The following is a 17,940-nucleotide window of genomic DNA, read 5'->3' as shown; positions in this document are numbered from 1 at the left end:
TTTTAAAATTGTCCCCTCACCCATTTAACATATACCTTAGTCATGTTTGCATGTAATTAAAAAACTGTCTTGAGAATTACTTTTGCTAACTTAAATAATGTCTTTGATTAGAAGAAGCATAATTTACTTGAAATTTCCATATCATTAGACATGTAAACTCTTTCTAAATGTTCACTACTATTCTTTGTATATTAACCTTTAATCACATTTCAAATAATGTCCTTATAAAAATTTCCTAGAAGTGAATTTACTAGGCAACAACTGTGAATATTTTAAGTCCTTTAGTGAAAATACTAAGAAACCGTTCTTCAGAAAGATTAATTTATACTTCCAAATGCAGCATATGATATTATTTGCTCCACCAGTATAACTTTTAAAAATTAAGGAAAAAAGTTTAAGTAAATTGAAGGTTATAATTTTTTTGGTCTTAATTCACATTTTTTCATTATTATAGTAACTCTTTTATAATTTTATATTACCATTTCTATTTCTTTCTCCATGAATTGCTTGTTCTTGGCCTTTGCTCATTTTTCTACTTCCTAATCTGTATAAATGTCTTTGGTATATGGTATATTTAAGATATTAGATAACTGGTCTCATATTTATAGCAAACATTTTCCCAGTTTGTTTTTTTAAAGATTTTATTTTTATTTATTTGACAGAGAGATCACAAGTAGGCAGAGGCAGGCAGAGGGAGAGGGGGAAAGAGGTTCCCTCCTGAGCAGAGAGCGCAATGGGGGATTCAATCACAGGACCCTGAGATCATGATCTGAGCCGAAGGCAGAGGCTAAACCCACTGAGCCACCCAGCGCTCCTGTTTTTTTGTTTCATAATTTTCTTTATGATAATTTCTTTTTGTTTGAATGTTTTAAGTCATGGTATGATAGAATTCCCATCTTTTCCATTGAATTTCCTTATGTTGTTTATGTTTTAAAAAATTTTAATCAGTTATTTAATAACATATACATAATTTTTCTTTTACTCTCTTTTTTAATATTTAGTTCTTTATACATCTTCCCACGTATAGACACTATTAGCTAATGTCCCCAGTTCCACAATCATTATGGACCAATTTATTCATTTATTGGCATCAATGATAAAAAAAGAATGTAGTTTGACTGCTCCACATTTTTGCATAGAAAGTCTGGCCTTAGTGTAAGTTCTTTGTGACAGCAAATGAATTCCTTTAGCTATGTTATCCTTACCACTCCTTTTCATAAAAGAATTAATCTCAGAAGAAAATAACAGCACATTTGCACTATAAATGAGGAGATATATATCTATATCATATATATAGAGATATATCTATATATACATGGACATGCATGTCACTAATATATTTCTAATCTTTGATGCTGGTGGTCTCCAAAACTTAACACAAATTATTTTTGCATTAATAGCTATTTTGAGGGTGGTACCACCTAGTAGTTGGGACCAAAGTGAATTATACTGGCAAAGTTTAGGCTAAAATAATCCTTTTCTTATTCTTAAAAAGTATGATCCCTAAGTAGAGCAGTGCATCTGCAGTGAAAGGATAATATTTTTGAAACCCTTATCGATCTTCCTATTGTTGATATAAAAGTCTCAGAGATTTTAGAATCTGTTTGAACTGATGAATCAGTATCAATCATGCTCACATAGCTTTTAATTTTTTTCTTTAATTATTATTATCTTATTTCTTAAATGTGAGTTCATGTTCCCACTAGGCAAAGCTTTACAGAGGGCAAGGATCACAGATTATAAGTATTTTGGAAGTCTTGTCTATCTTGCCAAATCACATTAAATATAATGCTCTGCACAAAATAGAGGATCAATAGATGAAGCACTGAGCATTAAACTATTCTGGAATTGGATTTTGAGATGAAAATTTTTAACACTGTGAACTTTCCATATATGGTGTTTGCTGTTGCATACAGATCCAGACTTCTCAACTTTTATTCCCAAATCTCCTAGTTCTGATGACTATATTCCTACTTATTCTGAATCTCTGAGGTGAAGCCTGATTTCTCATTAATAACCTAGAAAGTCATTCTCACTGGTTACTACATTAAAAGTACAATGATTGCCAAGAGAAACATACTGAAAAAAAGTAAGATGCATTATAGGATTGACATGTCAAACTTGTTTCTTCTCTTTACTTTCTGATCTTTATTCTTCAGAACATTGTTACATAATTCCAAAATTACATAGAAGAGCAACAAAAGCTACTTATTTCTCCAAATTGAAAGATGTAGAATTAAAGGCTAGGCAATTTTTTTAAATTACAAAAAATTGGAAAGGAATGGGAACTGGACAATAATTTATCTTGTCAAGCTTGTTTGGGTCACCAATATTCCTTATCTCTGTATACTTTTTCTTTCTGAATAGAAAGAAGACTAGAAAGAAGACTTTGTCTTCCTCTAAATTGGATGATTAGTCACAAAGAGTTAAGCATTTTGATAATTTAGAAAGCATCTTTTTACTAGCCACAAGATTGCCAAGAAACCATAGTGGGTATGCAAGGAAGCTTTCCATGCCCTAGGTAGGTTTGGACCACCTATTTCAACAAACTTAAATTTCTCAACTTCTCAGACTCTGCATCTTAAATTGCCCAGTGCAAAAGGATAGGCAGACTCTGATTCCTCTTTTTCTAATCCACTTTGGTAGCTAGAAAGAGATAGGATTGTGATACTGGTACTCACATCTGGATGGTGATGCTTTGTCTCTATCTCCTGCTACTGGCCAGAGAAACATTGGCAGGCATCATTTACTCAGCAAACACTCTCTATGTGTCTGTAACAGTCCTGTGTTAGTGGCTGGGTAGTAAGCATGGGGAGTGAACACAACAATAATGGTCCTCCCTCTGGACACTACCCAGAGTGCCTACCATAGTGGTCAGGTCAATTCTGGGCATATACATATTTATTTGGTATTTTGCTCTTTTACTCTTAGTTACCAAAGGATAAATTCTTCTTCAGTTTCTAAAAACCAACAAACACTAATTGTGAGGTCACTTAATCAATGTTTCTTGTGAAAACTAAATTAATATCAGAAAAAGACCTCTTTACCCAATTCTAGGAAAGAAAAAGACAATCTCATGCTAAACTGAGAGGGTTAATTCCACAATGCAAGAACTTGGCCTGAGACATTTTACTGAAATAAGAAGTGAATCTGCATTGCACTAATTCCTGGACAAAGCAGAGGACATGCAGAATAACAGTGTTGCTCATAACCATAGTTTCAGAAGGTTTCACATATTTATTGATTCACAATTGCTATAATGAGATTGTTCATTTGCGTCTGTTCTCATAGAGACACTGGCGGACTCTGTCCCTCAGCTAGTTATACAGCAACAATATGCCCTTGTGACCAGCTGGGTATAAGAAACCCAAGCTGAGACTACCTTTTTGGATCACCTTGTTTGACGTGTCTTGTATACACATCCACGGTTCCTGCATCCACAGAGAAAGTATATCCTGGTATAGTCTTTACAGTGTGAGGACAGATGGGCCTCTCACCTGCCTTCTCAGAAACCCTTGCCCTGAACCAGCCTTTGGCTGTGATGCATATCTTTACTTGTGCAGCTGCTGTGTCATATCTTTTTCCTGCAATGAACTAAAAATTTGTAAGCATTCTCATTCTGGATCCTCTGTTAGCTATAGAACCCTGTCTAACCACCACTGTTAGCGTGCATATACCGACCGAGGTAAAGGCAAATTGCTTTTATATGAAAACATTACCAACAGGCCGAGTGAACTGTGTCATTTCTGAGGTGGGCAAGGCAACTGGAAGAATCTTCTACAGACCCCAATATATGCACTCCTCTGGCAAGGCTTCTTAGAGTTTGTTTTTAGACAAATAGACAAGGATGGTTTAATTGACACAAACCATTAACTTTTCAGCTTGTAAAAGTCTTTTGAAATAATCTAAGTTGCAGCATTCTAACAAAGCAGATACTAATGAGCATCTCAGTGAATTAAAAAAAAAAAAACAACTTACATATTTATTGCCCAGGTGTGGGAAGGATTCATCAAGCTGTCAGTTCTTGGATTTTCCTTGTGCAGAGTGCTCACCTACAAACAGAAGATGTGTTTTGATCTATGAGCTCAGAGAGTGAATAAGGATGAAAATAAAGTTCCTTGGCTTTTTTTTTTTTATTTTTCCAGGAAAGTCCAATTTTCCTTCAAGGATGTCATTAGAGTCACAACTTTTCTCTTGGTATTGCTTGGAAACTCTTCAGCAAGATTATGAGCTTTTTTCCACCATCAACATCATCCTTAAAGGAGCAATGCTAACTAACTCCCTGGGAGTTAGGGGGGCGGGCGGGGTGTGAGTTAACAAGAGAGGCACCCTAGGGAATGAGGTATAGATTTTTGTTTCTTCCCTGAGCCTAAGCAAAACTATGTTATATGTTTAAAGTACCATTTTATCAAGAAGCCATTAGAATGTTTCCTCTGTTTAAATAATTGAGTGACTTTTGTAAAAATGAATTTAGAGGCCAACATAAACCCTTTGGTGATATACAGAGCAGCACAGGGCATATTACTCAAAATATCATGTTATTCCACCAGCCAATATAAATATTGACCTAGGCTGATGGGAAGCTGATGATCCCAAGTGTTTTTATATGCCCCTGACTCCATGATCAACATATTCACACTACCTGTGTCTTTCAGGTAGATTCAACTATCAACATCAGTCATACTATACAAAAGCATTATGGGTCAAAGTTTCTGGCTTTGAGAATAAGGTCATTGTTTTGCTCCAGCTTTTATCTGTCACTTAGAAACCTGTTTCTGGGAACTCTGTTGATGTTACCTGTCACCAGCACTATCGCTGTGATAATAGCGCCAGAGACCGATGAGGAGAACAAACTCGGGATGCCCTTAAGAACCCCTTAGGTGCTGTGCTCTGAGAGATGCCAGTCCCAGAGTGAGAGCCCTCCCAGACACCTTCCAGAACAACTCTTTGCTCATATCATTATTTTGCAGAAAGCACAGCACTTCCTAGATTCCATGGCTATGAAGGATAGGAATGAGAAGTGAAAAAAATAAACATTTATTGAACCCCTACTGTTTGTCAGGGTGATCTAAAGCAAATCATATGAAAATCAATCCAGTTCTTAATATCTCCTTCTAAGTGCTGTCTAATTGGTAATAGAAATATGAGAAAGATTCAATCACAGTATGAATCCAATAAGTTATAATAATGATGTGTATGGTAAAAGTGAGTGAAACACCTACCTAGAAAAAAAAAAAAAAACTAGAAGGAAATATACCAATGCCAACAGTGATTGCATTGCGTTGGATTTCATGAATAATTTTTAAGTCTTTTCTATTCTCTAGTTCTTCCTATTCTCTATTATGCATAATGTGTTCTAATATAAAATGGCAGTGTAAGCCATGAAGAGATATTACAAGGCAATGATACATGTTGATTTGCCAAATGAAAAAATAAGTTCAGAAGTGGGAAAGACTACGTACAGCAAGGACAGTCAAGGAAGCTTTGGTGGGAATGAAGGGAATGGTCAAACATTGAAGAGCTGAGAAGGCAGAAGCTGAATCTGTGAATGACTTTCTAAATCTTTTGATCTTCTTGCTCATCTTCACACTTCACATTTCTTTTTTTTTTGTTTGTAAAAATAAATAAGCAAAACAGTGACTGTACATTTAATAATTACCATAACATACTAATTAGTATTGGCATACTAGTAATGTGCTAATAATGTGTCATTACCATAATGGTGAAGTAGTGGAAGGGAAGGGGTGACAAAAGGGACCAAGGAACCATCTTCTCCTTCAAAAGAGCTTGAATTCGGCAAGAAAGACGGGGGCAGGAGATTCATGGTGTCTGGAGAATATGAGTTAGTAAGTGGTTCACAGACTGAGCAAGAGAAGTCTTGGTATGTCACAAAAGGCCTTTGTAGACATACTAAAGTGTTAGATAATACAAACTTACCAGTTTTCTAAGCAGAGGAATATTATAATGATTCAGATCTGCTTTTTCTTCTTCCAAATTGTTCAAAATCAAGTAGTGCTTTAAAACTAAATTCAAAGATATTATGCTTTGTTTCTTCTATGAAGTCAGATATTCTTTCATTAATTTGAGCAATTTTTCTTCATAATTCTTAAAGTTTTTGATATTAAAAATAAGACCATGTATATTCATTTTCTGAGATATGCATAAGTGGGGGTCATGTTTAAAATGCATCCTTGTCGCATGTACATTTTGGCGTCAGTCATGATGATGTTTAACTGAGCAAGATTTCTTACTACAGTTGAGTGGGATCTTGTATGTTCTCATAAAGGACTCCTTGATCTGCCATGTTTGGTGCTCATTTGTTTTTGAAAGCAGATTCCTATTATACTCTAGCAAATGTTTTCTTTCACATTAAAGAAAACAAATAATCAGATTTTAAACATTTATGGGTTACATTTTTAGCAGAAGAACCCATTTAAGAAAGAATATACTAGAAGAAAGCAAGAAATGTTGATGGATAAATACCATGGCCTCTTTAGAGGAGGCTTTGGAGTAAGCAACTGTCTTACTTTGAAAAAATGACCTGAACAACAATCATGGTTCTTGGAGGCTTCTGGAAACCCAGATACTTTAGCACCCACTGGCATTTCCACTGAAGGTGGGTTGCTGCAGAGCATTGTTTCCTTAGAAACATGATTTATCGACCTCCAAAATGGCATAATTTATTCTGAGATACAAAACCAGAGCTTATAAATTAAAGTACTGACCAATCCAATGAGTTTTTATGGACACTGAAGCTCAAATTTCATTTTGTTACCACTGAGGCACATTAACATTTCATTTCTTAGGCCACAAGCAAATAACATAAAATGTAACAATCATCAATTCGGAGTCCTGGGTAGACAGGTATTTATTCTATCAAATTCTTTTCTACATTTTTAAAAATTTTTATATAGGAGATAGTGGAAAATTGAGCTAAGCCTGAATTTATATCAAATTTCAGATTTTATTCTAGTTATATTTTGGGAAAAAGGTGACGGTCATGCAAAAGATGTTTAGATAAAATAATTATAACAACGTAACTTCTGTTGAGTGTAGTGAGCACAGTTGTATTAAAAAAGCATATTTGAATACATTTAAAAGGAAGTGAACAGAGATTTGTTGATGAGTGTTTCAGGAAGCAGACTTTAGTAAAAATTGTAGTACAACAGCATTTGGAGATAGTTATGTTTTAGATTATTAATTCTAGGCTATTGAAACTGACTCTGAATGAGCAATTTCAGTTTTGCCCTATCACCAAATATCTTCCATGTTAATCAGGTAGGTTGACCATTGAGAGGTTATTTCATTAAAAGAGGTATGATTCCTAAGTTAAGATTGTCAGAAACAAAAAGACCAGAGAGTAGATTTTATTATTCCCGTGATGATGTTTCCTCCTTAAACCTGTGACCTGAAAATTTACTTATGAGGAAAAGGAATCTTGGAGAACTAAGGGTCTTATTAACTATCTCTCCATGGACTATTCACTTGTTACTGCAGTGATTATGGGAGTGGAGAAACCAGTTTATGTTGAATTTTCCCTGGGCCTTAAAGAAGATTCAGATATTAAATTTGCAACCAAAAAACAAGGTTCTCTGGAATTTCCCCACCCCCAATCCTCAATTCTGGTGTCAGTTGTCATTTCCCTGGTAGAAATGGGTAGGACAGGTGGCCCTGATCACAGGCCTCTCCTGACAAGCATAGCCAGGGCCTCTTAGATGGAGCCCGGGTCTCCCATAGCTTGAAGAGCCCCGAGGCTGCAATGTGTTTTGCTAAATCCCCACGAAATAAGGACAGCATGCGAAATTATCGTTATGCTTTCTTGCAAGCTATAGGCAGATTCTGAGAGCTTTTCTTGGGAAAGGGGGTGGTCCCATTCAGGACCCCTACTTAGGATTAGCTCACACGTAGGCTGCTCTTTTTCTGACCTGGTAAAATAGGCTTGGCAACTTAGTCAAGACTGGTGAATAACCAGGAGAAACCTGTAAGTGATTTCCAATTATCTTATGAATGAATTTTACTCCTTTGCCCATTCAGATAGTTACCTCTAAGAGAACTGCATGGGACTAAAAGAAATGTGTGCATAGAAAGCATAGAGGAGACATAAGAATGAAGAATGTTTCTCATAAGAGAAATTGACTCCCATGAGGGGAGTCTGAGCATGTCTCTGCAGATTCTGGGCACCCTCAAATTTTAAGGCTTCTCTGTCTGCATGTTGTAGTTTATTCTCATTAGAATTTTCCACCTAAAGTTGGGACCACATTCAACTGTTGGTATATTGCTCTTGAACTGGGACAATATTGATTGCTTTTTGTTTGACAAAATTGTTTTTTTTGCTACATATATACAATGGAGTTTATTTTTCCATAGCTTTCACCTGACCAGGTATCTGTATTCTTTCACTATTTTGTATGGGTAAAATGGGGAGTGGAGTATTGTGAATGTATTCATGTAACTTGCTATTTAAATTAGATCCACGTGGATTGTTTTGTAGAGAGAATAATTATTTTTTATATACATGTTTTATAATATTGAGGTTTTAAATCTATGGTCTACTCAAAACAAGAAAAAAATCTATGCTTCATGTTTAAAAGCTACTCAGCACCTCATTTTTCATTATTCTTGATGTAAATATAATTAATACAAATCACGCCTATATTTTGAAAATTTATACATTTCAAATCCAATTTAAAAATGTAGGAAATTGGGAAAAATAAACATAAATTTTTTTCAACAGGAGATTGTATTTTCTCCTCATTGGGAAGCTCAATTAAAATTATATAAAATTATACAAAGTAGGATTTTATTTTACGTGATGAATCCAGGTTCCAGTTGACTATACATAGTCGTTACCAAAAATGAAACAAAGCAACAGCAATAATAAAAACCATGTGGTACATTAAAGTTCCTTGTGCTACTACCACAGAGTAGAAAATCTGTCAAGTCATCGCCCCTTCTTTGGAACATAAAAAGCAACCTCTTAAAGTACAATAGTCCAATGATCTTACTACAATTGATATTTCTAGGACTCATCATTTCTGTAGGGGAGAATTTTGCTTTGTGGGGAGTTACTTATTGTCTATTTCTTAAGAAATTATGCTTTTTGGTCATGTTTCACCTGAACAAAATCCAAGATAGATTTTGAAATAACCATTTGCAGCTAATCAGCAATCTGGGAGCTTACCAGACTCATGAGAAATCGTCTTAACAGTGAGAAGCTTCACACTCTCTTTATCAGACTGAGGTCTATTTGGAACAGAAAATATAAGTCAACACCACAGTAATTAACATTGCATGTCTGTGAAAGAAAATATACATGATATAAACAGAATGAAGAAGATATGCAAGAATATATATTTTTTATGTGTTTCTATGACAAACCTGTGTCTTTTTACATACAGACATACATATACCTTTGTAGCACTTTCTATTTCTAGAATCAAACCAATAAATCTCTGTCATACTGTTAAGCAATGATAGGTAAATCAAACACAAAACGGGGTCATGTGAAACATTGCTCACAAGGTCCATATTGCACAGGTCTCCAGTCCTGCATTACGAAAGGGAAGACATAGGGGTGTTTCCCAGCCTTTTGGGCCCATGCCGAGGTCTGGGGAGCTCTTTTCATGAAGCTGTGGCTACTGCAGTAAAGTGTCTATTCTGACCAAGAGTTCCCACCTATCCTTTCCCACATTCTAAACAGTTTCAAACCCAGATTAGTTTTTTGGACATCTCAAGAGACACCATTTCGAATAGATAAGAAGGGTAGGTGACCTAAGGATATTATTTTTAAAGTCCTCTATTCGATGAACATACAAAAACAACTACATGAAGGCAGGCTGCAAATTTGGGTCAACAAAGAAGTCTTAACTACAAAACTTGTTTTTGACATTAAAACAATTTATTTCTTTATAGAACCTTGACTGTAACAGCTGGCTGGATTGGTGACAACTGATTTTTTTTGTTTTGATAAACTCAGAATAACCATCTACTGCTAAGATAAAGCCACTCAGAGCTGTCTCACAGTGCAGTCATGATTATCCCCTGTGATAAACATACTGAAAATTTCACTGGAAAATCTCTTTCTAAACTCTAGGTATGTTTTCTATGAGATTTTTCCGTATAGTTACTTATATTCATCCTTCTATCTTTGCATTTCATCTTTATTTTTGTTTTTATTTATTTATTTTAGAGAAAAAGAGAGAGAGGGAGCACAAGTGGGGGGAGGGGCAGAGAAAGATGGGGAGAGAGAACCCCAAGCAGACTCCCCGTTGAGCGTGGAGCCCACGAGCCTTGATCTCTCAACATTAAGATCATGACCTGAGCTGAGATCAAGAGTCAGACGCTTAACCGACTGAGCCACCCAGGCAGGCGCCCCTGCATTTTACCTTTTGATTTCCCATTTTACTACCTTATCCAAGATTAAGAACAATGTCTCTTTCTAGTTGTTGGAATTTCTCTGTTGATTCAGAGAGTTCTGACAAAGAGCCAAACCTTGTTTCTTGGGCTTTTTACACAAATTATTTAAAAAATAAACCAAAATGTGTAAGTAGAAGATTAATTTTTTTTTTCCTTATATAAAAGGCAGGGTCAGAGCTTCTGGGGAAAAAAAAAATGATGTTGCTACTTACTGGTCATTTCCATTTTCTGGTGTGCCTAGGGAAGGAAAGAACAGTTATTAGAGCTGTGAGGAGCTTGACTATAAAAACAAACAAAAACAACCCCAAGTCCTCTGCTACTTTCTGTGCAGAGATGTTTATGATGCCATTTTGTAACTTTTTTGTCTCCCCTCCAGCTCCACTAGTCTTTTTCCCAGATATGGTTCCTATTATTCCTCAGGTATGGCTAATACATTCCTGGGATAGTCCTAAGTAGGCCAACTCCACTGAATTTAGTTCTGGACTAATTTCAATCTTATAGTTTCATATTGTTATGTGAAACTACTATCCATTATCACACATCCCACAGATACTAGAAAATGTCTCAGTTAATTTCAGTATCTCTGAAAAAAAATTTTCCTCAAAGTATCACATTACCTTTTTATACCAGAGAATTGAATTTTTGGCTCTCCTTCATACACTGCTCTTTCTGGAGACACAAATCACTGTATTTGCGGTGAACAACAATGTAGACTTTGCTTCTAATTGCATCTGGAGCCCACTGATTTGGCCTCTCAAAAGTGCTCTGCAAAATGTCACTGAGGTTACTAACTGTAACTAATCTTTTTTTGTTTTGCTGGGCTGCTCCACCAGGGTCTGACAGAATAATTTGGGGTATAGAGTGAGAATTTGGAATGATTCATTCTGCACAAAGCCTTGGATGTTAGGGAGGATTTGTTGGTGGTCAAACCCTGCATCATTAATCTGTGACGCCTTAAGCAAACTAATGTAATTGCTTAGGTTCCCCCCCTGTTTTGCTCCCAATTTTTTGTGGATTTATTTCATAGGTACTCAACTTTTGTCTCTTGGATTTCCTTTCACCTCTAATGTAGTCCTTGTCTTTGGGATGTGCCCTTTAAATACAATTCTCCTGGTGGTGACCATCATTATTTTACAAAGAGTTTGATTTCCACTGATATTTTGGCTACTTCTATTTCTGTCACCTTGGCTAAGATATGCCATCATGACTCTTAATCCCTAGGATTCAACTCATGGCACCATATGCTATTCTTTAACTCGATCTAACTTTGTCTTCCCAACATCAGTAGGATTTTAACAGCATTTTTTTATTCCTATTTTAAGTGTTATGTATGATATCACTTGTGATGCTCATAACCCTATTTCAGAATGAGTTGATACTTTTTTGCGTGCCTGTTTTAGTACTTTTCCTCAATACTGTAATTCAGTTTCATTAGCAGATAGATGCATACCAAAAGATTACCTTCTGCATATAGGCTGTTCTTCCTTGGGTTAAAGCTCAGACTGCTGTCAACATTATCTAGATAAGCTTAATTTCATATCAAAATCTCTGATTCATGTTATCTTCCACACAGAGAGGGTTTACAAATTTTCTGAACTTGATAAAGTCTCACCCACATACTTCAAGAGAGATTAACTGTAGGTGTTTAATGGTGCTAATTTAATAACAATGCTGTGAAACTTCTGTTTGGAAAACAAAGTTAACAATAACCAAATAGATTTGGCTAATTGTACAATTGCTGAACTTTGTTATAAAGTATTATATGCCTCCACAATAACTCTCCATAGCTGTAGGAATTTTACACTTATTTTCCCTGAATGATCCAATTCATCCAATTCATCTTCTTCATTAGAAAATGTCAACTTTTCAAATAACTTATTTGCAAATCTTCTTAAGCAAAGCAGTCTTTCAGTGTAGGGCATTTTTACAAATGGATTTAGCACATTAATTTTTTACCTATCCTACATACTCAACACCCACAGGCTTTAACTTGGATGGTCAATTTCCCATAAAAGATAGGACTGGTGGTTTAGAAACTTAGAGAAAGTAAACTGATTTATAAAATTGCTATTTCCCCTCTGGAAATAGACTAAGGAAACATATTTCAGACATTATTAAGAAGTTTATTCACAAACTCCCAAAAGGAAAGGCATTTATTTGTTTTCTGCTCATTTTCCAATAAGAGCTAAAATGAACACTACTGGTGTTTTGTGTTAACTTTGCCTTGTGCTTGTGCCCTGAACTCTCTGTGTGGTGCGTGGTGGAGACTGGCTGCAGGAACAGCATCCCTTAATGCCCTGGGGGCACACTCTTTATGGGGTAAAGAAGAGTATGGCTTGCGTATCTTATAAAAATAATCAATTTTGGGGTGCCGGCATGATGCACGTGATCTGGTAAGTGTCCAACTCTTGGTTTCAGCTCAGCTCATGACCTTAGGGTGGTGAGAATGAGTCCAGTAATAGGCACCTCACTCAGTACGGAGTCTGCTTGAGATTCTCTCTCCCTTTCCCTCTGCCCTTTCAACTCATGCTCTCTCTTTCTCAAATAAATAAATATTAAAAAAATACATTTGGTTTCAGGAGAATTTAGAGATTCATCACTTCCATACATCACCCGATGTTCCTCACATGTGCTTTCCTTAATCCCCACACTCGTTTCACCCACCTCCCTCCAGCATCTCTCCATGTGTTCTCTATAGTTGAGAGCAGCAGTAAAGAAGAGAAGGAAAGACTTTTAAAGAAGCGAGGAAAGACTTTAAATGCCATGGGAGAGATTAAGGAGGATAAGAAAGAATTGTCAAGCTTAAAACCCACTAAAAATTGCAATCATGTTTAATTCTGAGGAGCTTTATTAATCATTAATCAGCAGAACCCCCAGTCACAGAACAACCTTCCCTGGAAGGAAGCTCTGCCCCCCAGGATGGCCCATGTCACAGAATGCCCTTCATGAGATTGTGGGGCCCTCACCTAAATTCTTAGCAATGCTTACTTCTATTCTCTGTCACATGGAAGTGGAAAAATTCTTCACTACAGATAAGGTATGTCGTTTTCTGCCTTCGTTCACTACCATAATCCCTTGGCCACTCGCAAAACTGGGGTTCTTTCATTAAAAAGAATCTGTCCATATCTGATAATATCTGCCACCAGCAGATAATCCTCATCAATCCATTCATCAGCATTCAATGGATTTTTCTGTCCCTTCCCCTCTATTTCTGTGATCAAGCAATAGGGCATTTTATTTCTTTCTGTAATCCTTCTCTCCCCTTAAGAGTTTAAATTCAAGTTTAGACTGAACGTACATTCACCTTTGAAAAAACAAAATGAAACAAAACCCTGTTACCTACCTGGGTCTGTCTTCCAGCACATTCGATACAAACCCACAAGAACAAATGCAGAAAGTGTCACTACAATCAAAGCAATCACCACTGGCAAAATAATACCTAAAAGTATTGAAGACATTGGCAATTAGAGTGGCTATTGAATTTAACAGTAAAGAAGTTACAGAACAAAAGCAGGCATACATCTTTCCTTCTTTAAACATCACTCTATTAAACATACTATATTTTCAGCAAAGAAGACGTATCTGATTCAAAGGTTTTCCTCTAGTTGTCATTTCTGATGTATCCACTTGATGTCAGTCTTGCAGCCTTTTGAAATAAAGTTCCAAACGTAAGGGAGCTGGTTTCCTCACCTTCTTAGAGACTGGAGAAGTGAGGAGATGGAAGACTGGAGAAGCAGAAGATGTCCTCTAGACTATAAACCCACATTCACACATTATATTCTTTACTACTTTATAATACGGTTACCAGAATCAATCAATCTATCTATCTATCTATCATCTATCACGTACTGGAACTGCTCTAGCTGTGATGTTGGCTTCCTAAAAAACCCAGAAATTCTTAATTTCTTGGGAAATGAGTGGATTTTTTCTATTCAGTCATAGAATACACATACATGGTATATGGTATATATGTTTTGGCTAAAATGGAGCATTTCTTTAAAGCCCATTTTTAACATAAGGTAAAGTTCTGTGAAGGTGAACCATTCATTTTTATGGAGCTCTCTGCCAGTGCACTTATGGCGTATCTTTCCATAATAATATCTTAGAACTAGAAAAGGCATAAAATAGCATAAGTGGACATAAGTACATATCAAGGTGGATATGATTTCTAAAAACGAGCACATGGTTCAAGAATGGTGTATGTGTTTATGTGCACACACATTTAAGGGAGTGGTGTTGTGACAGTAAATTGGGGTGAGTTTTTATTCAGAAGAGGGTCTTGCTGTTTCAGTTTGGCTTTTAGCATCTGGTCTTCTTTTGTGACAGTCATTGCCCAGGTTAAAACATGGTGATGAAAAAACAGAGCTGTCATAGTCATACAACCAGAGATGCAGAGGCCATAGTGATAGTGATAGTTTACTGAGTATTCTCATCGGCTTGCTTATGTCCTCCTCATATTTATCCAGTTTTCTGTAGGATGGCTTCTACTTCCAATTTTATAGTTAAATATTTGCTTCATATTAGACCTTGAGTGAGATCATGAGTGCCTCCAAAAATGAAGATGCTGTGAATTAGCAGGTCGATAAATGCAGTGGTGACTTTTTGAATGGGATGGCTTTACCTAAATCTAGATCATCTTTTGTCATCAGCTTCATATACATTCATCTCATTCTTAATTTCTAGGGAAATGAGTGGATTTTTTTTCTATTTAGTCCTAGAATACACACTTGGTTACATGATATATTTATGTTTTGGCTAAAATGGAGCATTTCTTTAAAGGCCATTTTTAACATAAGGTAAAGTTCTGTGAAGGCGAACAATTTATCTTTACGGAGCTCTCTGCCTATGCGCTTTGGCTTATCTGAGACTAGTCTTATCCATTCACCTTGACCCTTGGTGGTAATCGCTTAATGCCGGGGTAAGAAAAAAATCCCAAAGTGTGTTCATTAAAACCAGACCCAACAGCAGGAAATTCTCAAAATAGGCAGTAATTATGTAGGATTATCATGAAATTGCAGGTTCAGCAAAGTTGACAAAAAACTGTCTATACTCGAATCCTCTCGGTTATCAGCCACATTAAAACATTTTGAGTATTTGTTGACACAAATGAAGAAACGTCTTTTACTCACTGGAGTAAGAGGGGTTGACTGAAGAAGAGCTTGCGTTTTTTGCATCTTCAGTACCTATTATTTTAAAAAAGAAAAACAATAGGTCACCTTTGGTTAATGTATGCCAATCCTCACAATCCACCCCTCCCAACCCCCATTTAACTAAGCCTCTGTGATTTCTAGGTATGATGTTTTCAAGTGGAAGCAAAACAAAACAAAACCCCTCATTCTGAAAGAACTCTGTTTTGTAAATCAAGACTGGTAGGGAGTTAATGTATACAATTTGACGACTTTGGACAAATGCCTATACCTGTGAAACTATCACCACAATCAAGGTAATAGACATGTCTATCACTTTCAAAGTTTCCTTGTGTCCTTGCTTTACCGTGGATATGCAGTTTTGTTTTGTATTTCAATTATACCTCGATAAAGCTGTTAAAAAAAGATTCATAAGGTTTTCTTGGTGAGAAGGGATCAAGGAAAGCACATGTCCACTCATGCACAGAAGTCATACCTTGAAACTGGGAGTTGTTTCCTGGCATTGTTACTGAGACTGAGGGTGATGTACTGGTATGAGAAGTTGACCCCTCTGGAGGTAGAGAACTACCTGTAGGGAAATCACAAATCCAGTCAGACGAGGGTATTGATTCTTCTTACTGAATTTCTTTGCAGATTTTACAGTTTGCATTTCTGAGGACCTGTGAAAACTGTTTATTGTGGAATCATAGGATACACACAATCATACATTAAATCATAAGTTCCTCTATTCCTCTTGTAAAGATGATTAAAGTTGGGATCACAAAAGCTGGGTATCAGTATCACATCTTTAAGGATTGGCCAAGAAAGCTGGAGTAAGTCTCTTTCCTAGGCTGCAGTCTGTATCACCCGCTGCATGAAAGTTTTGTGGGATGCAAATCTCTTCAGAAGCAGTAGTCACATTTCAGATATCACAACTTTGGGGGATAGAGATTTTTTTTTTTCCAACACACATTCTTAAAATAGACATAAATGCACAAGACTTCAGATTTTATCCTGTTTCTTAGTGATTGAATAAAAGATTGTCACTGAAGCTTTGGTTAAAAGGATTGAGGAAGATAGCAAGGAAGATTGCTTCATTTTCACCTTTAAAACTCAGTGGTTCTTTACACATATGTGCCTTTTCTAGAATAACTGCTGCTTGCTTGCATTTTCATCACTGTTTCATGCTCTTTTCTTCCAAAGAAATTGTTAATTTGAAGTTTATCATTATTATTATTATTATTAATTTGTTTAATTCAACATCTGCCACCTTTCATCAGAAGGACTGAAACAAAGTTCTAAATAAAAGTGCATTATTCAACATCTACTAATCTCAACAAGTTGCAAAGAAATACCAATATGTAAATTCTTTATAAGTTTGTAGTATCTGTTCTTGTGAATTTGAGATGAAGCACTGTTTGTATTTAGAATGGTTTTGAAAAAGAATTATTTTTCAAAGAATGTAGTTTCAAGTAATTTCCTTTGATCACACCTGTTTGCCTTTTCTCACCACTGAAGTTTAAGTTCCTGCAGTGTGAAGGCCGTAACTGCCACCATACTCCACATGGGGCTCTAATGGCAGTGGGTGTGCACTGAAATGGAGCTGGCTGCTTGGCTGAAGCAAGAGGCATTTCTTATAATTACGGCCCCCTTAGGAGTACTGAGGACGTGTATAATTGCATCAGAGAAATTGATATTGCCTATGACTGCCTTGGATCTTTCCCTTTTTGCCACCCACAGCCCAGCACGCCCTGCCTGCTCATGCATTTTTGACATCTGTGGGGGAAGAATAATGTTTAGAGTCTGTACCGTTCTTGCCATGCAAGAGATCTGTGGGAGGAAGCTAGATATATGCCCATAAGAACAAAGAAAAATGTCAGGCTAGTGCACTACACAGGCAGAAAAAGAAATATTAAATGAAAGAGTGGGAACTAGCTGAAACTGTGGTACTTTCAGCTGCTTTTTCCTGTGTCAAGTGTTTTAGTGAGAATGTTGCCCTTTTGATTGTGCTGGTAGAGAACAAGATGGCCGATTAAATTACCAATAGTATTAAGCTCCCTGGGATTTCCCAATGGTTAATTTTCAAGATTCCATACCCTATCTTACTATCTTCTCATAGACAAGCTAAGTGGTTACAATTCTGATTATTACCTCTGTGGTTTAGATAAAACTCCAAACTGCCCTACTTAACACATGTTGATTGTCCAGTGCCATCTGTTATTACTTACGATCCATAGGCTTGGCAATAGTTAACCTTCTCAAAAGAAGAATTTATTGGCTCCTTGGACAAAGACTTTAAAATTTTTGGTTTTCTTTTAACCTCAACCTTCAACTGATAAATCGTTTCTTGGGGCATCTGCTGGCTCAGTTGGTTGAATGTCTCTGATTCTGGCTCAGG

At 36.3% G+C, this 17,940-nt stretch overlaps 1 protein-coding gene across 1 annotated transcript in view; it reads right to left on the bottom strand.

Annotated features, from left to right (window-relative positions):
* EMCN (endomucin) overlaps positions 1-17,940 on the bottom strand; it is an 84,552-nt gene that overhangs the window by 11,260 nt on the left and 55,352 nt on the right. Inside the window, exons 6-11 of the mRNA XM_032857243.1 lie at positions 16,039-16,131; positions 15,546-15,599; positions 13,760-13,855; positions 10,629-10,653; positions 9,182-9,243; positions 3,979-4,052 (exon numbers count right to left, since the gene is read on the bottom strand). Of these exons, the coding sequence (XP_032713134.1) occupies positions 4,018-4,052; positions 9,182-9,243; positions 10,629-10,653; positions 13,760-13,855; positions 15,546-15,599; positions 16,039-16,131 (365 nt within the window). The 3' untranslated portion in view covers positions 3,979-4,017. The remainder of the gene's footprint in view (positions 1-3,978; positions 4,053-9,181; positions 9,244-10,628; positions 10,654-13,759; positions 13,856-15,545; positions 15,600-16,038; positions 16,132-17,940) is intronic.

The sequence above is a fragment of the Lontra canadensis genome, unplaced genomic scaffold (genome assembly GCF_010015895.1).
Source record: "Lontra canadensis isolate GAN:19392208 unplaced genomic scaffold, GSC_riverotter_1.0 scaffold1, whole genome shotgun sequence".
In the NCBI taxonomy this organism is placed as follows: Eukaryota; Metazoa; Chordata; class Mammalia; order Carnivora; family Mustelidae; genus Lontra; species Lontra canadensis.
The sequence above is the reverse complement of the archived record's forward strand: the minus strand, read 5'-3'. Positions and strand labels throughout refer to the sequence as shown.